Below are 25,210 nucleotides of genomic sequence, written 5' to 3' on the forward strand. Positions count from 1 at the left end.
TACAGAGAGCCACTGTTACCCATTTGGTATAATTCCCTTATATATCAACTTTGCTTTTTAATGGATGGGCTCCTAAATGTATTCATTTTAAGGGGTAGCAAATACTTTTGTCTGGATCAAATGAATTTGTTCTTTAATCAAATGATAATATAAAAATAAAACATTTGAGAGCCATACTCACCATGAAAAATGTTGTATAAACATCTTTTATTAAAGTAATGTTCTCACCTGGCAAATATTAGTGAAGCAATCCATTAAACTATAAATAATTTTAATTTGGCTCTCATTTATCAAGTACAAAAAACAAGCAGGCAACTTAATAATCTGAAAAAAATTTTATATTTTCTTAAAAAATGACTATCTCTCTCTCAAATACATCCTATTTTTATTAAAATGAAGTCAAAATGCTAACACTATTTATATGTACAAAAAGACCATTAGGGCTTCCCTGGTGGCGCAGTGGTTGAGAATCCGCCTGCCGATGCAGGGGACACGGGTTCGTGCCCCGGTCCGGGAAGATCCCACATGCCTCGGAGCGACTGGGCCCGTAAGCCATGGCCGCTGAGCCTGCGCGTCCGGAGCCTGTGCTCCGCAACGGGAGAGGCCACAACAGTGAGAAGCCCGCATACCAGAAAAAAAAAAAAAAAAAAAAGACCATTAAACATCTAAAATTTCTATCTTTAGTAAATCAATCTTTCCCACTTTTTGTCACTTATTATTTTCCTATTTTCAAAAAGTGAACACATTTTAAAAAATTCTAAATAAATGTAAATTTTTAATTAAATTTGATACTAATTAATTAAATTTTAATTATACTGCCCCCCCCTTTTCACCCAGTAAATGTGGGAACTTACAGAAAATGGACAGAAATAAAACACCAATTTTATCTGTTTTTGTTTTACATGGGGTTTCCACAGAATATCACTTAAGAAAAAAGGGTTTTGAAAATGAGTAAGTTGAGGTCTTAAAGCACTGTAAGTGCACACATGGCAGATCTAAGTTTACCACTCAGGTTGTCTCCCAGCCTAGTGTTTGGTTTACTATACCAGCCTGCTTATATGAAGACTTCTTGAACCCCCTGCACAGGAAATAATACCTCTTTTTTCTAACACCTCTTTTTTCTAACTCTCACTGCATTTTGCTTGTATCTTTTGAAAAATAACTCTTTGAATGGATCATATCCATGGTCAAGAATCCTTCAAAAGCAGTAAAATAACAACAATAAGCTAAAAGAGTAGTTCATATCTTTATATCCACAATGATTGATGGGAATTCTATCAAAATTAGTCAACCTTGCAACTGGAGTTTGCAAATGGTATTGTATCAGTGAATTAATATTTACTAATCACCTTGGATCTCTCTTCATAATGCACCAAATGCAGTTAGACGAAGATAAACAAAAAAACAGAGTTGCATCTCATTTACTTATAAATTAGAAACATTTTTATATTTTTCCTACCCCATTAAGATGATTCTTTAAAAACAAACAAAAATGATCTAACACTGGTTTCTAAGTATTAATGTAATGTGCTCAATACAGAATATCTGGCATGTACAAAAGCATAAAGAATCAGAAAAATATCAACCATAATGCTGTCATCTTACAACAACCTGTAATATATACTGTTAGGATACATTTTCTTCCTTCTATGCTTTTTTCCCTCAACATAGTTGAGATCATAATAGATGTAAAAGTTTGTATCCTTTTTTCCCCACTTACCTGTCACATCAATTATTTCCCCACATTGTTAAAATCTCCTTGTAAAGAAAATTTAATGGCAGCATGTTTCACCTTACAATATAACAAATCCCTTAATATGCTGGTCATTAATGGACACTGGATATATATTTTGAATGAATTAACACAGGACTTTCAACACTTTTTACCTTTGAATTGTATTCAATGTATGGCTTAAATAGGGTCCTACAAAAAAGGCAAAATCGTAAAAACAAAAGAAAATGTAGGACATATATTCCAGTAGATAAAAAGCCAATCATGTCCTCTTTACTGATCCTATCACATTAACTAGAAACAGTTTACTGGGGGAAAAAAAGGAATAAATATAAAGTCATTATCATCTACTCAGGGTACAAAAAAATATCCTACAACCATTAGGTACAGTTATTTTCCATCTTCTCCAGCACAAAACTTTTGAACAACAGAAAAACCATAAAGAAAGTTTAATATATCCAATTAAAACAACTTTCACAAAGCAGGAGCAAAATGTACAAAGGAGGTAGAAAATTTATATAATACAAATGGCCAAAAATCTATGTAGATGTTCAATCTCATACCTCAAACATACCCAGAGAGTAGCTAAGAATTTAAAAGAATGAAACAGTAAGTGTTTAAAATATACAAAGATGTGTTCCTGCAACTTAAAAACTTGTTCATCAAAAGCAATTTTCTTGCAAGAGATAACAGTAAGATGGGAGTTTCAGTCACACTGGGAAAGAGTACAGTCTCTATTATTAAAATGAATGTAAACTTCCTAAAAACAAAGAACTTTTTAAAGAAAAGTAAAAGGACTAGAATTAAAGACTGCCAGTTGTAGACTGACACATTTGCAGGAAAGCATCACCAAGGCAGAAGACCAGCCATCTCTGTTAGATGATAAAGTGTTAGAGATTACTCTTCCCCCACATTAAAAAAAAATGAGCTGAGAGTATCTTTTTTAGGTTTTTTTTCCCTTCTATTCTTCCAAAAAAAGTCAATGATTAGCACAGGATGGGTACATTACAAGTGGATTAACAAGTAAACTTTGCGCAATAATTAAAGGCTAAAGATCACAGAAAAGTGGAGGGTAGAGAGAAGCTCTGTGCTACCCTTTGCTAAGTGAGGGAGAACTAGTCAACGTACAGCACAACCTGAAAATGCCTGGAGAGCAGTGATGGCCTGTGAGGAGCGATGAACAGGTCAACAAATCTTACTACAATATAAAATGTCTTGGGACTTCCCTGGTGGCGCAGTGGTTAATAATCCGCCTGCCATAGCAGGGGACATGGGTTTGAACCCTGCTCCGGGAAGATCCTACTTGCTGTGGAGCAACTAAGCCCATGCACCACAACTACTGAGCCTGTGCTCTAGAGACCGCGAGCCACAACTACTGAGCCCACGTGACACAACTACTGAAGCCCGCGTGTCTAGAGCCCGTGCTCCACAACAACAGAAGCCACTGCGATGAGAAGCCTGAGCACCACAACGAAGAGTAGCAGCCAAAAACAAACAAATAAATTTATTTTAAAAAAAGAAAAACAAACAGTCTTAATATAGAGATGGCCATGTGCTTGAGTGAAGAATTGACCAAGATGTGGGTACTCTGGGTAAGACAATTGGGCAACATGTCAATAACGCCTTTTAAAAATTCAAACACGTTTACACAGCAATTCAATTTGTAATTTGAATAAAAAATAAATTCAAGTATTAATTGTATTATTTTTAAAGGTGAGAAATAAGGAACAATTTAACAACGGAAGACTGGTTAGATAAATTATGATAATCCAACAGGCAAACACAATACATCCAGTAAAATAATGTTTCATGTGTAAAAGATATTTATAGCATATTGTGGAAAAATTACAGGGTTTTTTAGAATTCTGTATTCAAAATACTGACTCAAATATATACCCATTCCAAAGTGTTGATACTGGTTTTATTAGAATGATGAGACAATGAATGATTTTAATTTTCTTTTTGCTTATTATGTCTCTTTTCTGGTTTTCACTCAAAGAAATCATGCATTTCTTATGTAATTTTTTAATATACATAAACACTTTTATATGCTAAAAAGATAATTATAGGGACTTCCCTGGTGGTGCTGTGGATAAGAATCTGCCTGCCAATGCAGGGGACACAGGTTCGAGCCCTGGTCCGGGAAGATCCCACATGCCACGGAGCAACTAAGCCCGTGCGTCACAACTACTGAGCCTGCACTCTAGAGCCCACAAGCCACAACTAATGAGCCCACGCACCTAGAGCCCATGCTCCACAATAAGAGAAGCCACCACAATGAGAAGCCCACACACCACAACAAAGAGTAGCCCCCGCTAGCCGCAATTAGAGAAAGCCCACGTGCAGCAAGGAAGACCCAAGGCAGCCAAAAATAAATAAAATTAAATCTTTAAAAAGAAAAAAAAGATAATTATTAAAATTAAAGGGACAAATGGGGAAGTTTAATGATCAAGGACTAATATATTTAGTATTTAAATAACATTCCATTTATAAGAAAAACACTAAGATTCTAACAATAAATGAACAAAAGAATAATTAAGAGGACATTGAAGCATATAAGAAAAATAGTCTCAATAATCAAATATGTGCAAAATAAGACAACATGCTTATCCTTTTATTAGAGTGGAAATTCCCCCACCCCAAATATACAATATTAATAAAATATGGAATAATAGGCATTCTCAAATCCCATCAAACTATTTTCTCTTCTGGGATTCTAGCCAAAAGAAATACTCCTAACTATGAAAACAATTTTCACTGGAAGATGTCAATCACAATGTTCCCTGTAAAATAAAATAATGGAAATAACAGTAGAAGATTACTTGGGGATTTGAATACTAGAAGAATTCAAACACTGGATCTGTTTCAAAAAGATTTTATCCATTTTGATATAGAATGATTTGCTAGGATGTAAGCCATGTAGTGATGTGAGTAACTGGTCACTTAGGCAGCCCAACTCATGGAATCCCCCCAAAGTTGGTTCCAGTCATTAGGAACACATTCAAAAGGACTGCTGGAGGCTATTTTACATTGTGAAAATATTCTTTTCATGGGATAAAGTTTATTTAGCAGCAAAAAGAGGATATTCCAGATGTGAAAATTTTAAAAAGGGCATAAAAGATCAAGAAGATGATGACACAGATCTTTTCCCAAAAGAGCTGTTGTACCATTTACTATTTCAATGTCTACAGATGGTAAACCACAAACTCTGCTGCATTCCTGACATTCCTAGATGCCGATTCATACAGATCTCAAAGAAATAAAATTTGTATATATTTATTTGCACTACATGATGCTTTTAGGCCATTTTTAAGGAAATATGTCTTATTTCTACTAGAAGAACTAGTCAGAAAAATAGTCACCCTGAATTCCTTTTGAAATAAGGCAGAATTAAGTAAAAGTTGAGATAAAAATGGAAATACGAATTAAATGAGGTAGTATACTACAATCACAGATGTAAGAAAAACCCATTCATGGTGGGGGGCGGGACACAAAAATATTAATAGTTGATTAATTTGTTTGTCAACACATATAAACTGAACACCTGTCACATACTAGGCACCGTGTTTGGCGCTGAGAGATGTAAACTGGTAAACACAGCAGTCGCGGTCACTGTGGTCCTGCAGCTTACATTCCAGAGGGGAGAAAGACCGCTACTCAACAAGCATGCATATGGAGGTGTCGTCCCCAGGCATCCGCAACATTTTTCCTCTTTTTTCTCCTGTTTACTGTCAACCATTCTCATGACTGTTCACTTTAAAAATATTCATTTTAAATGACTGTACCTTCCTCACATTTTAAGACAAATTAATCACACAAACTGGTCACACTGTTTATCAGGTTCATGTCCAATTCAAATACCCAGAAGTAAAAGATAGAATGCTATTAAATGATGAAGTTCCATAAAAAGGTTCCTAGAGAAGATGAGGACAATCATTTTTTCATTTGCATAATGCAACCGTCATACCTTTTCAATTGCCCTGGCGATCCCAGCCCTGGAGAGTTAATAGAGGTACCATCACCAAGTCTGCACACATTAAGACAATAAACCAGAATGAAAACACTGACAACATGGATGTGTGAATAGTAATTATAATTAACCTTTTCTAAAAGAAAAGGTATATATAATAGTACATAATAGGGTAACAATGTAACTTGTCTTTTTTTTGCTGTTCTTTTTACTCAAAGCATAAAGCAGAGACAATACTTTTTACCAGGTTAACATGCAACTTAGAAAAAAAGTTAATATACATATTAAACATGGAAATTCACCAGTAAAATCATATTTGTTATTTCCCCTCAAACATACCTTAACATTATTCCTTTATTGCATTTTAAACAAGGTCCTACTACTGGTCACCTGACCCAATGCCTTACATTTCTGGAACTTGACATTTCAGTCAGTTATGGACACAGGAATGATGTTACAAGTATAATGAAGTAACACACCTGCAAAGAAGCTGATTACACTGCTTTACCAATGGAGAGGTCCCTATACCATCTGCCACTCCATCCCAACATGAGCACAAACATAAATATCCCCCAGCCACCCACGAAGTTGTCTTGTCAAGAAGGCCCTGAAGCATTATTTCCCTAGGTACCTAACATATGAGCACTGATGAAATACAAAAGCACCCAAGTGCTCTAAGATGATCACTTTTTGGAATATTCCTTGAATGTACAATTTTCCTAGGATACAGAGAAATACAAGTTAATAAAATGATAAAGAGATAAAAAAAATTTTCCACCTCTCCTTACATACAAAGCTTGAGTCAAAACCTTGTATCATATTAGAAATTCCAATACAACAAACCTAAAAATTTTCAAAAGGTTTCTAATTAGTTGTATTAAATGCAGCTTCAATTATGTCAATATACATAGAGCACATATGTCAATATATAGAGACTAGCTGGAACACATTTTCATCTAGTTTCTCTAGGAAAATATAATAAGCAGGAAGATTAATATCTACAAGATAAATTTGTCATATTTAAAAATCAATAGTTAGTAAAATATATTTTAAGCACAAATTAAAATTAGTATTCATTTTTCTCATCTCTAGCAACCAAAAGAGCCCTCATTAGACATAATTATAGCTTCCTTTTCAATGTGTTATCTTGAACATTAACCCAGAAAATATCTTTAAAAGTGCTCTGCAGGTATCACTTCCTCTTAAGGAACCATAGAGGGACATAATGTAACAAAAGGCTACTCTAATCTAAAGGACTATTTCAAGCAAAAATAATTAGAGGACTTCTTTACATCACCAATGTAAGAAGTTTTGGATGAGAATAGTATATATTATAATAATTAAAATCATATATACATTTCACTTTTCATGCAAGATTGTTTAAAATATAAACAAAATGTAATTGTGAATCACTGAAAATACAGTCTTTGCCCCCAGAGTTTACAGTCAAAAAAGAAAGAAAGAAAGAAAGAGAGAAAGAGAAAGGAAGGAAGGAGGGGAGGGAGGGGAAAGGCAGAAAGAAGGAATGAAGGGAGGGAGGGAGGGAGGGAAGGAGGCAGGGGAAAGGAAGAGGAATGAAGGGAGGGAGGGAGGGGAAAGGAAGAAGGAATAAAGGGAGGGAGGGAGGGAGGGAGGGAGGAAGGAAGGAAGGAAGAATGAACATGAGAAACATAGTAGAGTTCTATCAAATGTTTCATTTTATAAGGAGAATCTAAAGAGGAAGGATTCTGGTGTGCACACACATGAAATGGCTCAAGATCTAAATGATACGACGCAAAATTACTAACCACTAAGTATGAGAATTAAGAGGCTACTCTTACACAAGCAACAAACTTTTACTAAGATTTTAAAACACAATATAATTTTCTGTGTGTTAAAACTATTTTAAAAAAACAGAAATAGAGTCTAGTTTTCTAGTCTCTGCATTAACTAACACCAGGGTCATGGAATATTTGTATTAGGAAAGAGAAAAAATGGTTTAGCTAGTGCTTCCTTAACCTAGAGTTTACTCAGGGTTAGGATGGGTATTTTCAGTTTTGAGGCTTTTTAGTCAAACCAAACAAAAATTATGACTTAAAAACCCTCAAGGCTGTATCATCAGTAAGCCAAGCACATATAATACAATAGAAAACATGTATAATTTATTAGATGGACTTAAAAATCAACACAAATCAATTTTAGGCACTTGTTGAGTACAGACTACGGGAATTTTCTACCAAAGAACACAATATCTAGCAGGCAAGAGCATAAAGATTCAAACTTTAGTTTTCAGAACAATACAAAAGAGCTAGACATTCAATAAGAAATATTGCATAATTAATCCAACTGTATCCTGTTACAATTTCTTCACAATCCCACACACGATTTTAGGATTTAATAGAAGCAGTCACTTTTTGGCATTCAAGGCTTTTAAATTCTCTTTCTTTCCTTTACTCCACCATTCTGGTCTTAAAATTATCGTACATTCTTTGAGGGAGCATGATATAGAAGTTTTATTTTTTGTATAAGTGGAACTTTAAAAAAGTATTGTCTATATTATGTTTGCATCTATAGTGTCAATACATGGTGATTGATAATTTTGATGTTTTTTAAAGTCCATTTCAACAGGTTTATTTTGTAAAGATAGGCTTCTCGTTACTAATGCCTTTAGACAGCTAATGTTTATCTTTGTTCTTTAAGTAAACATAAGGGGAAAAAAATGGAATGTGGTCTACAGTTTTAAGGATGTGGGGATGTCTTCAGGTTAAACACTACATATGAATTTGGTTTGGCGTGTTTTATTCCTCAAAACGTAACTCATTTTTGGTAATGGGAAGATAATACACATTTAACTTAATCCCTTTCACGTCTAACTAGTAGCTCAAGGAGCTGGCAGTCTAGGTAGTTCTCTTATCTTTCTCAATCTACCTTTCAGTGTGAGAAGCTAAAATTAAGAAGTATTAAGATGTTAAATAGAGTATAATTTAAAGGATTCTACTGCTGGTATGTATTTATGTGCGGTGCACACAGCAAGCCAGTCTTGTGATGTACTCAACAACTCTGATAATACTCTCTAATAAGCAAAATGCAAATCAATGAATCAAGCCAGTGGAGGATAGCAAAGAACCAGAGCACCAACTAAGAAACTAGTAGTTTGGAGAACAGTGGATATGGGTAAAGTTTAGAATATCTCCAGGACCAAGATAACATATCTTCGTTGATGGGCAATGAAGATACTGGAGAGCAGGGGATGGCTGAGCTATGGGAAAGCCAATCCTAAAGCAATAAGTTCCAGATTATATTTAGACAGTGAGAGGGTTCAAAGTTAAGTCATGCAAAGAAACCTTGTCTCTACCCAGCCTTGAAAGATGGATTGATTCCAAGATATGACTGGGTAACTGAGAGAAGATGACTCCAAGGTCCACAAATAATCTGGGATGTGCTACTACCCCCTATATACAAAGTAGAACACACTACAGATATATTCCCAAAAATGCCTGCAGAGAAAACTAGAAAGCTGTCTACAGTTTTTCTATGTGCATTAATATAAACAAATTTTGAGGTTGTCTGTACTGTATGTGGTTGCTGTAGTCACAGCAAGAGATGTAAAGTGCCTGTGAGAGGGGACAACAGAATCCCATTTCTAGATACCTTAATACTATATACTCAGACAGAAAAGAAAAGAACATCTCAGGGACTTCCGGCCCTTCCTCAGTGCCCTGCACTTCTCTGTGATCTCACTGTCACTACCTACTAGGCACTTCTTGAAGACCAGAAAACAGAAACTCTTTTCTATTCCATGCCACGCTTCTAAAATCACTTTACCTGCATTAAAGACGCCAGACAGCAGTGCTGAAGCACTTTTTTATTCTTAAGGCAAAATGTCATATTCCCTACCCACTTTCCCCTGCCTCCCAAACTACCTGCCTTCAATGTATTCTTTGCCCGTCCATGAGGGCCAAAGAAGATAGAACTGAAAAATTTCAAAGAAGAATCCTTATTAGACTGTGTAAGATATACTTCCTAAATGCAAGGACAAAATTAAACATATTTAAGTGCGTATAGCAATATGGTTACTTTTACCGAGATATCAAGAGAAGTTACACAACTTTCAAAATTAGTATCAAACATAGGATATTTAAATCCATGTAGAGGTATGAAGCTTTGTTCTTTTCAAAGCTGAGCATAATAACCCTAAATAAAATGTTTGTTTACACCCAAAAGTAGCATATTAAAAAACCAAAAGCATTGCCCTTTGCTTAATTCCACTTTAAAACTACATACAAATCACCAATATGACTATTCATGAGGCTCTCCATGTTATTTGGAAGTAATACTGTTAGAATGATTTCGATGTATTTTCGTACACAAATTAAAAAATTTTTTCCCATTGTAATTTTGGTTTTATGCACAAGTATAAAGGTACCACCTTTTTTCTAATGCTTGCCCTGGAGGGTAGAATATAACAAAAAAAAGCATGTTTCATAAATGTGGTAACAGATTTCATGCATTCTTATGATGCCATGTCAATCACTAAACCAACTGTAACAACGTAGTACATGCTTTAAACATCCAATTAAGAATAAATTTTGGCTAACACCTTGATGACAAGGGAATGTGCTGACAAAGGAATGTGTCGAACTGATGTGGCAGCAATTCAAGGGACTAAAACATGGTTATTCAAATTAAAAGACAAAAAGGATAAAAGGTGTGGATTTGCTGGGCTACTTTACAGAATATTTGTCTCTGATGACACTGCAACATCTACAAAATAGATTTGGGTTTTTAATATACAAGCGATTTCTTACAGTGATTTGAAAAAGTATGAGGACATGTGAACAAATAAAGCTTAGTAATTTAGGATTTACTTTTGTAAAAGCAAGTTGACAAATATTAAAATGTTATACTTGCATTTTGAACATTATAATATAAATATAAAACACAAAACATCTAATTTTAAACACTGATTTCCCATGCCTGACTTGGATTTATATAACAAGCATTTTATATTTTATAGAAAGGAACTTTCAAAGTTTTGTCAATACTTATGTACTATTATTTCTCATCAAAATCTTTGAAATCTAAAAGGTTGGTATTAAAAGTAGTTTTTTTTTTCTTGAATATTCTAAAACATGCCAGTTTGGAATTAGTCACCAGATTTTCAGGGCATGAAAGATATACCAACAGAGTACCCAAGAATATGTTTTAACACATTTAGGATAAGTTTGTTTACATTTATAACAGAAATACCTTAGACTTTCAGATGCTGGGAAAAAAAAAAAAAAAAACTAGCAAACATAAAAGGTTTTGGGGCCAAGTTACTTCTTAGTAAAAATAATACATTATGTTGATCAATATTTAAACCAAATTCTTAAAAGCATTAAAAAGGATTCGTATTTTGTAATTGTCAAACAATGCATGCATGTGGTTTAAGATGATAGAGGAAAACTTACAGACACACACAAAAAACCCTCAAACTATTCCAATTCCTAAGTTAAGAAATAAGAAACTTTCAAATTAAGAAATTATCTTTGTTGCTTAGAAAATAAGCTTTACTTTTCATCTCAAATTGACTTTTAAATGCTTGACATACAATTTAATATCTAAGAAGACTGTAGCTAAATTATTTGATAATATTTATAGTGTGATACTTCTTCTCTGGGTAGACATATTTCACACAACAGTTTCCAATTAATTCTGAAAAAAATCACTTGATAATTTTAATCACAATTAATGATTGACTGAAAATAGATTAACAATTTACTCAGTAAATTTAGATGGCATAAGATCCAGTAAAGGGAGCAATCTGGTGACTGCTCAATGTGCAATTCTGCCCATTAGTAATACTAAGTCAAGAATATGACAGATATTTCACTCAGCTGGACTACGTTTCCATGTATATGATTTGGTCAATGAAAAATTAGGTACACAATGTCAAGCTTTTTCCTTTTTTTTTTTTTTTCTTTCCTTTTTAAGAGCAACTCAATGATTTGGGGGTTGGTTAGTATTATACGGAGAACATACGGGAAGTACAAAATGGCACTTACCACCCACCAATGCCAGTACTCATCTCATTATGGTTATAACTAAGGATATTCTTAATTTTTGTGTTATTTCCTTTTTTTAAGAACATAAATCAAAGCCATTAACTCAAATTTGAGGTATATACACAATACCTACACAACCCTATGCAAAATACTTTTGATAATAAAGCTCTTAAAGTTAAAAATATCCTCCTCTCCCTTTGTACTTACCACAGGCTACACAATGTCCTGAGAGGATTCTTTATGAGAAAAATGTCCATCACAGCTTTAAGACCTTGCTTTGGAAGGAACTAATGAGAAAGCAGATGGAAAGGTGAGACTTCATCTTTGTTTTCAAATAAGTGGTCTTAATTTTTCTTCTTATAGAAAAAGTTTAACTGTTTAAATCAGTTTATTATAAATATATCTAAACCATTAATTTTTGCAGCTTTCAGGTAAAGTCCAGCACTTCATTTATACAAAGTCTATGAGAATAGGTCAGTAGAGATCATCTAATCTTAAGTCGTGACATCATCCATTCAAGCCCTTGGCATAATCTATAAAGAAAATAAAATATCTTGATTAACTAAGATATTTTGGTTATGAACTAAAAAGCTATGAACAGCAAACTAAAAGAAGATATCATTTTTCATCTACCTAAACAACAAAGATTAAAAAATCAGTAATATTCAATGTTGGTACTATTGTGGTGAAGCCATACTTTCACAGAGTGCATCTGTATATTTTTGGTTCTATTATGTCTCTAGTGCCTAGAATACTGCCTGACATATACAAGGAGCTCAATAATTATACAGTGAATGCCCACAGAAAGTAATTTAGCAAGAAGTATCAAAAATGTTTAAAATATCAATACTCTACCCCTTTTTCTACTTTCAGAAATGTATCCTAAAAAATAATCAGAGATAAAGACAGGTTTATGTGTTTTGACTGTTCATGCATTCTTAATAGGAAAAAGTAAAATTTAAATGTCTGGCAATAGAGGAAAAATTTAACAAATTATGGAACATTCATATGATGAAATATTAAAAACTTCTTTTCAAAGACTATTTTACAATATGATAAAATGCTCATGATATAAATGAAGTAGAAATGACAGGATATTAAATATATAGTAGAGTTGTTAAAACAAAGTATGCACAAAATATTTATGTTACATCTATATATTTTAAAAATCTGAAGGAAATAAAATCTCATATCACTAACACCAGTTACCACTGAACAATGGGTAATTGAGCATAATCCAAAATACAGAAAGAGATATTCATTGTAGTAAAAGAATCTAAATGTTTAGTAAGAGAGAAATGGCTGTACATATAACTTTATAAGAAAATGAAGGACTGTTATGAAGCATTAACCGTTATCTACAAGGAGATTTTATAGATATGAGAAACTATGCTACCATATTAATATTTTAAAAGCCAGAAGTCAGATTTTGTGTGTGTGTGTGTGTGTGTGTGTGTGTGTGTGTGTGTGTGTGTGGTACGCAGGCCTCTCACTTTTGTGGCCTCTCTCGTTGCGGAGCACAGGCTCCGGACTCGCAGGCTCAGCGGCCATGGCTCACGGGCCCAGCTGCTCTGCGTCATGTGGGATCTTCCCGTACCGGGGCACGAACCCGTGTCCCCTGCATCGGCAGGCAGACTCTCAACCACTGTGCCACCAGGGAAGCCCCAGAACTCAGATTTTTGTATAGCAGTCTAACAATGTAAAAGACGATAGAAATAGAAGGGAAAAAAAGGGCAATGAGGTAAATAAATGGTTGTTTTGGTGTTGGCCCATACTTTTCTGCTATTACTCGATTCCTTACTTTTAAACTACTCATAGGAAATGATACATAGTAATAAGAATAACAGGTGAGTAAATTATTTAATTCCAAACTGTTAAACGTATAGTAGTTACTTAACAGCAAAGTAGAAACTGCTCCAAGCACTTAATATCCATTATCTTCATTAATCTTCACAACACTAAGACCAGAACCCTTCCCATATTACAGAGGGAGCCCAGGCTTAGAGGTTAGCAAATGGCAGAGATGGGAGTCAAAATGTCACCAATACTAAAACCAAGAATTTAGACCAAGGTGGTCAGACTGCACAGGTAAACAACAGTACCCCCCAAACCAAACATTTCCACTTGCCAACTGCTGCAAATGGAAGTCTACATAAATCCCAAATTGAAAAGATACCATCATCTGTTGATGTCCCCTTTTAAAAATAAAACTGCCAGGGGGGCTTCCCTGGTGGTGCAGTGGTTGAGAGTCCGCCTGCCAATGCAGGGGTGACGGGTTCGTGCCCCGGTCCGGGAAGATCCCACATGCCGCGGAGCAGCTGGGCCCGTGAGCCATGGCTGCTGAGCCTGCGCGTCCGGAGCCTGTGCTCCGCAACGGGAGAGGCCACAACGGTGAGAGGCCCGCGTATCACAAAAAATAAAAAAATAAAAAATTAAAAAAACTGCCAGAGTTCATATGTATCTTAACTAATGATATATTTTCCACACAATTACTCAAAGTATGTAAGTTAAATCTTTTATCAATCCTAGATGATTTGTCTTTGCTGTCAAATTTAGAATTATAATCAGTGCTTTTACCTAAAGACCTTTGACAGACAAAGATAATATATAAATATATACCTATATCTATATATGCATCTTGACATGTATTAAACTATTTGCCAAAGAAATATGTAAAAGATATTTTTACTTAAATAAGTATGTGGACAATTGGTACTGTCTGATTTTCTTTTTTAATGAACAGATTTGCTTCTTTGAGGATCTAATTATGCTCTTCTAAATGTCTGCAATCAGGTAACAGTGGCTTCTATTTCACTAAGATTCAGCTTCATCTCCAATTTAATTCTTTTTTTTCTCTGCTTTTAAATATATACATGAAGGCTTCTAAATAAAGGTCTTAAATTTGGGGTTGAGGTTCTTCAGGTGTCAGGAAAGGGCAGAAGCTTGTGGCATAGATAGATGAGTTTACCTTAAGTGGCAGAAATTCCCTTCCTTTTAAGACCACAGTGAAGAGTAAACCAAATATTGAATTACTGACACTATCTATCTATGCCACGTACAGATATTATATGTTATATATCTTACATATAACAATGCTAACAACCACAGCCTTCTTGAAATCCTTTCATCTCTGGGCATTAGACATGGGCAAAATTCTACTGCAGGCACCCCCTCATGCCACACTCTCTCCAATTCTAACTCTTTTATTTTTTTTTAAGTGCAGAAACTCCCTCTTGACAGCACTGATGGCATATCTGCACACTAGTCCCACATGCAAATCTTCTTCTATTTCAGCTTCTTTAATGCATAAAATGTGAATTAAAAACAACTGGTCTACATGATTGTTAGGAATAAATGAAACACTCTATAGAAAGCACTCAAGGCAAGGACACGCTCAGCAAGTGTTAGTTCCTTTCTTAGACTGTAAGTCAAACCGCCAGTGCAGGAACTATTTCCTGACTTCTCCAGACTCATGACAAGCCCATTTCTCAGAATTCCTACGGCAACTCTATCATCCATATGCTCACATGCATTAGTTCAGTATGGTTATGTGTATTCTGTGTATGTTGTGTCTAATTCTTTACAGAACCAAGCTAAAAACTCTCTCACTGTAGACGTGGACTATGTCTTACATCTCTCCCTTACAAAGTTCTATACATGGTAACCTTAAATATTTGATTTTAAAAAGAAATACATGTTTCAAAGTTAAATACACGCTATTCATGAAGAAGACATCTTACCCCTCGCCAGTAAGAGCACAGCATGCCTGGACATGCCACTGGTGATCTTTAATAGAAGTTAGTTTCAAAAACTGGGAGATTTCTGCTACAGTCATGCATTCCTTAACATCTTGTTTATTAGCAAAGATCAGCAATCCAGCTTTCCTTAGGTCCTATAAAAGCAAACAAAACTGTAACGGCCAGTTCATTTTTTTCATACATTTTCCAATTTAATTAACAGATTATATTTGATAACCTTTGTAACCTAGAATTTCTCAACGACTTGACATAAAAGTATCTCATAGCTCTTATGATGGAAAGTAAACATCAAACTGAACACATTTAAATAAATCAATCTATATTTGTATGGATTTACATATTTCTTACAGTCCTAGATTACATTTTTATGGTCCTAAGTGCTATATTTAACAAACAGTCACATCTTCCAATTTAATACATATCTAACCCTTTCCCCAACCCCAAACTAGGCTTCTATGGCTACTAAGAACTACTCTTTAGCATGGGATTCATGAGCTTTTCAAAATTCTACCCCAATCTATACTTTAGGTATAGGTATCTATACCTAAAGTTATAACCTTCTTCCCAGTTTATTTAGGAAATAAATTAACTCATTATATACAATATACGCCTTAGGCCTTAGGACTTTTCTCAGTTGGAAGGTGCTAACCTAAACCAATCTTATTCATCTTCTGAGATCTAGCTCTTCGATCTTTGTCCATGAAGATGTGTTAGATTTGAATATTTGATAGGGCCTTCTTAGACTACCATTAAACTTATCAAATTTTCCAATTAGATAGTAAGTCCTACTACTTCTATGCTTTGACTCTGAGGCAAGTTCTTTAACTTTTCTGAATCTGTTCCTCATAACTAACATTTATTGAGTATCTAATCTGAGCAAGGAACCCATGATACTAACCATTTCCCGAATAAAATCTCTTCAATCCTCACAAGACTGCTACAAGATAGGCTTTACTATTCCCATTTTACAGATGAGGAAACTAAGACTCAGATGTAAGTAACTCATGCAGAGTCACATAACTACTCAATAATAGAGCCAGGTTTGAGCTGAGATCTTCCTACTATAGCTGCTGCCCCTCATCTGTAAAATGCTGAGACCACCACCTACCTCCTGGGGATGTAGTTTGAATGAACGAATTACTATATTTAAAGCACTCAAGTTCAGTACCTGGGTTTGGTGACAGTTCAACAAATGTTAGTTCACTTATTGCTCTGCAAATGAGGATTAGCTTTACCCTTGTGCATGCCCCCAAATGACTGATGTAACACTCTATACACAAAGCAGACCAAAGGTTCTATGTCCCCTTTTGCTGTACTCTACCTTCCCCTCTCTCAACCATTTTTACAGCCAGGAGCTTCCTTGATAACCTATGGAAAGTTATGAACCTCTCCCTCATAAAAATGTATATATGTTTATGCCAAAAGAAGTTTATGTATGATTTTAGGGTGTTAATAGATATCCTAAAGTTCATTCGTGGATCCTGGGCTAAGAAACCATGATGGATGCACTCAACAAGTGGATTAAACTCTCATAAAATTCTGCCTATATATTTTAAGAGATATTGAGAAAACTAAGGTTTTGCTGCTATGTCTGCAAGTTTTCCCAGCTGTGTTGAATGCCACCTTCTTCTTAGGGATCTTAGTGGAATATTTTGGTTTCAATCTTGTATATGTGTGTTTGAAGCAAGAAAGTGTTCAGTAGGTTTAAACTGACATTGCTCCACATTATTTTACTCATGTTAGAACAGAGTTTCGATGACTTCTTTGATTCTTTCTGATGCAAATAAAAAATATAAGTAGTAAATTTCTTATTTGGTTAAAAGGAGTTCTGCAATATGCTTTATATAACAAAGGAGGCTGACTTAGTTACAGTGCCCTCTGCAGGATGGCAACTACACTACTACAGATAAGGACAGAGTTACCTGAATAGCTTGGTCAGAAAGGGATACTCTAGAACATTAAGTTTTAAGAGCTCCTATTCAATTTGTTTCACCTATAGTTCAGTTCATCTGTCTATTTATATAAGGCAAAAATTTGAAGGGATGAACTATTGCTAGTGCACATATACATTATCAAGTATATGGATATTTTTTCTCTTATCCTAATCAGAACATGGAACAGTTATCAATAGTTGATATATGGCTGAATCATTGAGTAGATGGACTTTCCATGGGATTTAATTCCTATCTTCCTATCGTCTAGGTTTCAGTATCTCTTGCCAGTGTGTGTTGAAATCTTTTATATAGGTCAGGATTGCTAATGCTGGCATGTTCAGAGAACACACTTTAGAAATATCTGACAACAGAAATACTTGGCACAAGTTAGGATGCATAGTTTATGCTATTTTATTTACAAGTAACCTATCTTCATCACTTTTAGTAACAAAATTATTTGGAGAAGCCCCTGGACTGAAAATTGGAAAACATAAGAAATAAAGTCATTTACTGAAAGGTCTAAAAAAAAGAAAAGAAAAAAAATCCATATTGAATGTACTTTTTCTAGATTTCACAGGCTCAAATTTTTTTATTTAGGGTTCTTGATTTTTTTTAAGCTATATTACCCACTTTAAAATATTTAGGAAGAGAGGAAAGAAAAATCTTCCTTTACTTTTCATTAAATAACCTCACAACCAATTATGCATTATGATAATAGTAGAAAAGAGATACATTGGATTAAGGCTGTTCAACTTGACTTAACAAGAGGTCAAAGTATAAGGTAAACAGCAGTGATCTTTCGTACATCACCCATTTTAAAAACTTTGAAAAACTTCTATTTAAAAATTTTGAATTTTATTATAAAATAAAAAATATATAATATAAAATATAATTTTAATAAAATATAATATATAATTATATATTATATACTATAATTATATAATATAAATATAATTTTAATAAAATATAATTTTATTACAAAATAAATATAAAATATTTATTTTAAAATTTAAAAAGTATTTTAAAATACTTCTGCTACATATCAACTTCTGTTCTTCAGAGTCTAAAAATATTTTTTAGTTTAGTCAAGAAAATGGATAACAGCACATGCAAGCATACTCATTTAGCATCCTCTATATGCCACATGTAGTTGTCAGTTTGTTTCGCAAAGCTTCCTTTGTGAAGATAATTCCTAGAAGTTGAGTCATTCTGAATAAAATTCATCTATCCTTTTGTCTTTGGAACTTTTTAAAAATTCATGAGCTTCAAAGTTTTATGATTCATTTAAGATGAAGCTTTCAGAAATATATTTAAATGTTTTATACCTCTGTATTTGGTAATACATAGAAAGAATCATTATTGGTGATGATAATACGACTCTGTTGGTTTTTGTGGTATGCAAGAAACATCTGACTAAGTTTGTTTTTCTGTCAAAGTTTGTTTTTCACACATTCTCATCCTTGAACCCGATGTCCCTCTCCAGAACTCTGCCTGTTTGGCCCTTCCTGACCCTATTAAGTGGCTTACTCTAGATCCCAAATTCATCTGTAATTCCCTTCTTCTCTGGTAATCTCATCCCTTCTCCTTTCACTTTCCAGCTAGGCTCTATTTCTGGCTTTTACTTTTTCTTTCCTAGCAAAGAGCCTGAATGATGTGAATACCTAAATTCAAGTCCCATAAACTACTGGGCCTCAGCGTACTAATCCATAACAGATGAGGTTAATTGATCTATCCAAGTTAATGACCCAACTTATAAAATTCAATGACTTTGTTTGAGCCCTACTATTGGGCTTTTTATAATACTGATCCTCCTACATACTGGCCAATTAGAGTGAGAATCAAATAGGGAGGCTACCTGTTTACAGAGTAAAAAATATAGTCAAGAGACAAATGACATTTTGTGTCTTTTTTTTTTTTTTCTCAAGTCTTCATAAAACAATAAAAACAACCCTTTGGTATAAAATGAAGAATGATGCATTCTTGTAAAATGCAAAGGGGAAATTTTACAAATCCTTAGCCCCCTGCCTCTTTTATTGCTTACTGTTTCTCAAACTAGAACTGAAAGCTGTTAAATACATGTACAAAGGCAAGATGTGTTTTTTTAAAAAAACCCCAAAGGGTTTAGCACAACTGCTACAATCAGTCCAAAACACAGGAAGGTGCATCTTGGTGGGTATGATCACCACAAGCAAAACAGAAACTTCAGTTTACATAACCACTTTACTATGTTTCCTTACATCTGAAACATACCAAAATTCTTAACGAAAATCTCAAAAGCAAATCATTGGATCAGTATTAAAATTAATATAAAACTTCATTACAAAGATATCCCAGTTTTCTTAAGCTTTATTAAAATTCCACTGAATATTAACTTTTCTATTTCCACCTTTGAGTTGAGGAAGTAACATATGCAATAAAAGGCATGCAAAAATAATCAATTGCCACTACAGTCAGCCCTCCTTATCCATGGGTTCTGCATTCACAGATTCAACCAACCTCGGACTGAAAATATTCAGGAAAAAAAAGTTCCAGAAAGCAAAACTTGAATTTGCTGCACGTTTTCACAGCATTTACATTGAATTAGGTATTATAAGTAATCTAGAGATGATCTAAAGTATACCAGAGGATGTGCATACCGGTTATATGCAAATACTACGCCATTTTATACAAGGGATTTGGACATCCTCAGATTTTGGTATCCATGGGCATCCTAGAACCAAAACTCTGCTGATAGAGAGAAATGACTATATTATAAATATTATATGATTTTATAGTTACTATTATCATTACTGACTATATTATTCAGTTTATGTAATTTTCAAATTATGCTACCAGTAATATTTCTCAAGGACTAAGAAAATGTGGCTAGTTATAACAGTTTTGTTCAGGTAAAGAAATAATATCAGAGACCTACAAGCAATAAATTTAAATATTAGTCAGATAACTGAGTTACAATCAAGACTCGCTGTGTGCCCCTGACACTGTAAAATCTCATTTCTAATGATAATCATCTGTATAACTAATCAATTTAAAATGCAAAATGAAAGTCAACTTAGGTCTTTTTGGCTAGGAAAACTTCTAGACCAAATTTATCTAAGATAAATGGAATTAAAATACTACAACTGACTCCTCAATCTTTCTGCTGCTTCCAGATAACGCTTCCAAGTTGGGAAGTATCAAAATTATAAAGCAGGCATGGCCAGCAGATAAAGAATTTTTTTAAAAATGTGAAATAGTATGCTCATGAGAAAGTAGAAAGTACAAAGGTGATAGAAATATCCCACCCCCGTACATCTAATGCCAGAATCCTACTTACCTCATGGGCTAACATTTTATAGAGTTCTTCTCTAGTTACAGAAATCCTTTCTCTGTCTGTACTGTCCACAACAACTATTACAAACTAAAATTACAAAATAAAAAAATCATTAGTGATTACATAATTTGATATTTGTAAAATTTATCAAGTGTTTATGTGATTTACAGGCTAACAGCTACCAAGAAATTAGAACCTTATGGTATGGTATTACTGGAAAACCAGAGATACCCGCTATACACTGTGAAGCCTAAAGGTCTGATCCTTAATTCAAACATATTTACTAATTTTTAAGAGAAAATAAAAGACAATATGATGTTATCATTCTTTTAGAATATTCTGCTAATATTCTAACCAATATGTAACATGTTTGTTTTCTAAATTAATATTTAAATGCTAATGGGCCTATATGTACCATAAGTCAGTAAGACAAAAATATGATCCTAAATTTAAGTTACTTCCAGACAGACATTATTTATTAATGTCAATTTAAAAATCCAAAAGAGGGCTTCCCTGGTGGCACAGTGGTTGGGAATCCGCCTGCCAATGCAGGGGACATGGGTTCCAGCCCTGGTCCGGGAAGACCCCACATGCCCTGGAGCAACTAAGCCCAGGCGCCACAACTACCGAGCCTGTGCTCTAGAGCCCACCAGCCACAACTACTGAGCCTACGTGCCACAACTACTGCCTAGAGCCCGTGCTCTGCAACAAGAGAAGCCACGACAGTGAGAAGCCCACGCACTGCAACGAAGAGTAGCCCCCACTCGCCGCAATTAGCGAAAGCTCGCGCACAGCAATGAAGACACGCAACTAGTGAAAGCCCATGCACAGCAACAAAGACACAACACAGCCAAATATAGAAGCAAATAAACAAATTTTTAAAAAAATCTAAAAGGGCATGCATATGAGAATAAAGTAACGTGACAGTTAAAGAAATCAATTTTTAAAAAATCAACAAATTGAAAGAATAAATCTATATCAAAAACCATGCTCTCTTCCTTATATAAGTGGCACAACTCTTTCCTGAACTGATGATGAGACCAGATGCAATCAAAGACTCGAAAGGAGCTGTGCAGGACTGAGCTACAGTGTGCCTCTTCTTCAATTCTATGAATGCCAAAAGGCACCAGGGAAACAGGAGCAGGTATAGTTGCTTTATAATGGCATTTGTTATGCCCAAGTTAATTCTGACCGCCTATTATTAGTATGTGCTATTTATTGTTTAGAACTAGCTTTTCATTTCCAAATAAACCACAGTAATTTTCAGGATCTTTTCTATTCTTCAGATTTCATCAACTATAAATGCAGAAGGATAATAGAACTGCTAATTTCCCTCTTCTCTCACTTGAGACCTTACTGATACGTGGTTTTGTCACTATAACACCTGTTCTATTCCAGGCCTTCTTAACAAAGCTATTAATTTTCTTTTTTTTTTTTTTGGCGGTACGTGTGCCTCTCACCACCGCGGCCTCTCCCACGCGCAGGCTCCGGACGCACAGGCTCAACAGCCATGGCTCACGGGCCCAGCTGCTCCGCAGCATGTGGGATCCTCCCGGACTGGGGCACAAACCCGTGTCCCCTGCACCGGCAGGCAGACTCTCAACCACTGCGCCACCAGGGAAGCCCAAAGCTATTAATTTTCAAGGTGTTGCCATGAACTTGATATCTGCAGCATTTTATATAGGAATACTAATTATATATACTCCTCCTTCTCCAAAAGACATAATCAAATGCTTAATGGAGTGTTAGGGGATCAAGTCATTAGAGACAATTAATAGTGTCTTACTGACATAACATTCATCTGTATATACATTTGGAGATTTATCAGCTTATAATCAGAACTACAAAAAAAACTGTCAAAGCCTTTCATCTTATAAGGTCTATACAGTGAAGCTCTCAAACGTCAGAAATTTTCTCTTGGCAAATAATATGTAAATAAAACATATGATTATGTCTAAATTGCTTTATAATCAAAAGAAAAAGAATTCTTTAATGTGCGATTGTATTGCATAAAAGAAAACACATAGTAAAATTCTGGCCAAGAATTCAAACCATCAGAGCCCTCTCATCTAACTAGGATTTCCTCTACGCAGACACAAATAAATAGTAAGAGGGAAATGGAATTACAAACTGTGAAATGGAATTCTTTATTAAAACAAGTACTTAAGGCAAGTTCTAGGATCAATATAAAATCAGACCAATTAACCACCAATTCTCCCTACAGAGGTTCAATGAGAATGGATATACATAGCAATGACCCTGAAAGAGGGAATCAAAAATTCCACTATGTTTAAACTCTACTTATATTAACATACTGTGATATTTCAAAAAGATGAGCTATAAGAGTTCATATCTGGAAGTTGTTTCCCAGGCATTACATTCATAGAAGACTTAGTATATTAAGAAACATACCTCTGTGTTAGTATAATAAGTGTTCCACGAAGAACGAAGAGATTCTTGGCCACCAATATCCCACATTAGAAAACGTGTATTATTAATCACTATCTCTTCTACATTACTTCCTATTGTTGGGGACGTATGTACAACTTCATTCATAGAACTGGGAATAAAAATTTCAAATGTATTAGTTAGCAAGGAAGCTAGACTGTTTGAACATTTTTCAATTAAGGGATAAGTCAGCATGACCTCCTTTTATATTTTGTACTCAAATGTCCCCTTTTTCCACTAGCTCATAAGAGTGAATGAAGGGTTTAAACAGAGGTGGAACTAGGTAGTGGACTATCTGGAATACTCTAGATTCATTCGAGGAAACTATAGAAACAAATATTTCTCTACTCTCCACAAGCAAAACAACTGAACAACATGCTCAATGTCATATAAATTTCTAGCTCTCTAGAAACAGTTGCTTAAATTTGGCTCCTGGTTCATGGCCAACCTGCCCTCTTACAGAGTAACTTGGATTCCATATAATTTTTTATTGCTTTCATTAATCAAATATCACCCAGGCTGAAAAAGTAACTATACACAATAAAATAAAAAATTTTAAGTAGTTAGTACTTACAATTGGTAAAGGATGGTAGTTTTTCCCGCATTATCCAGCCCGACAATGATAACTTTGTGCTCTGAAAAAAAGAAAAACACCAGTGATTTATTAATCAAAAACAAAAATTAAAAACTTTCCTATTTCACCCATTCTTTCCAGTTATGGTATAATTCAGTACATGGCACTTTATACCTTCTTGTAACTCAAAAGAACATCACAGCAAGACCAGAAGTACACCATTGGTCTAACCTCCTTATCCCCCTCATTCTACATAGAGAACTCTCATCTCTCTGAAGGAAGCCAGAAGCACTACATTCTTTCTACTTTATGGAAACCTACCCTCAGTAAAGTATCACAAATGTAATCACAACAATTTATGGATGACTTGAGGTGTAAATGTTTCACATTGGACTAAGTCACTTAAGTTCTAAATGTGAATTTTAGGCCTTAACTGGGTATGTATGGGTGAATGGGAAGGGAAAAAAAGGGCAGCCTTTTAAAGCTGCTGGCAGAAGGCAACTGTAAGCTATCTGAGTACATTTGAACCATAGGGTCTTTCTAACCAAATTTAAGGACCTATAGCTATGATGGCAGCAGCTTCCTCTCCCCTTGGCTTCTAAAGCATCACTTTTTCCAAGTTTTCTTCCTCTTTTTTTTTTTTTTTTTTTGTGGTACACGGGCCTCTCACTGTTGTGGCCTCTCCCGTTGCAGAGCACAGGCTCCGGACGCACAGGCTCAGCGGCCATGGCTCATGGGCCCAGCCACTCCGCAGTATGTGGGATCTTCCCGGACCAGGCACGAACCCGTGTTCCCTGCATCAGCAGGTAGATTCTCAACCACTGTGCCACCAGGGAAGCCCTGTCTCTTGATGTTTATTTTTTTCCACTGACTCCTCTTCCTTGGGTCTTCCTTCAAACATTCATGTTTCCCAGAGTTCTCTTCTTACACTCCTTTCACATTTTAACAAGGCATCTTTGGGGCCTATCTATTGCCGTGCTGTCTAAAAACTATTCTGAAAGATAGCAATGTGTGGAGAAAGCTAATCTCCAAAGATGGCCTCTGGATATTCATGCCCCTATATAGTTCCCCCCTTAAATCCTGGCTGGTCCTATGACTTGCTTTTAACCACAAGAATGCAGCAGAAGTGACTCTGTATGACTTCCACACCTAGATTATCACACACCTTGCAGCTGCTGCCTGGCTCTAGGACAACTACCCCTGGGGTAAGCCAGACACCATGTAACAAGTCCGACTGCCCCAAGACTGCTATGCATGAGTGAGGAAGCTCGGGCTAATCACGTGGCCTGATCCTGTGGAGAGAGACACACAGTTGCCCCCAGCTGTTCTAGCCATTCCAGCTGAGACGCCAGACACACAAACAGAGAAGCCACCTTGGATATGCAGCCAGGTGGAGCCGGAGATGACTCCAGTTCTAGCTGCCATCCAAATGTAATCAAATGAGCCCCAAGCCAG

The 25,210-nt window shown here is 35.2% G+C and overlaps 1 protein-coding gene across 2 annotated transcripts in view; it reads right to left on the reverse strand.

Annotated features, from left to right (window-relative positions):
* ARL5A (ADP ribosylation factor like GTPase 5A) overlaps window positions 1-25,210 on the reverse strand; it is a 69,003-nt gene that overhangs the window by 34,112 nt on the left and 9,681 nt on the right. Inside the window, exons 2-6 of one of the 2 annotated variants that reach the window (XR_010839113.1) lie at window positions 23,756-23,816; window positions 23,146-23,293; window positions 20,737-20,820; window positions 15,469-15,620; window positions 11,936-12,261 (exon numbers count right to left, since the gene is read on the reverse strand). Coding sequence is in view for 1 of the 2 variants with exons in the window: in XM_059052316.2 (XP_058908299.1) it covers window positions 12,213-12,261; window positions 15,469-15,620; window positions 20,737-20,820; window positions 23,146-23,293; window positions 23,756-23,816 (494 nt within the window). In the remaining variant the exon portion in view is untranslated. Of the gene's footprint in view, window positions 1-7,821; window positions 12,262-15,468; window positions 15,621-20,736; window positions 20,821-23,145; window positions 23,294-23,755; window positions 23,817-25,210 lie in introns of those variants that run through there. The other variant, XM_059052316.2, reaches the window with a different exon arrangement.

This window comes from Kogia breviceps, chromosome 2, assembly GCF_026419965.1.
Source record: "Kogia breviceps isolate mKogBre1 chromosome 2, mKogBre1 haplotype 1, whole genome shotgun sequence".
Classification (NCBI taxonomy): Eukaryota; Metazoa; Chordata; class Mammalia; order Artiodactyla; family Physeteridae; genus Kogia; species Kogia breviceps.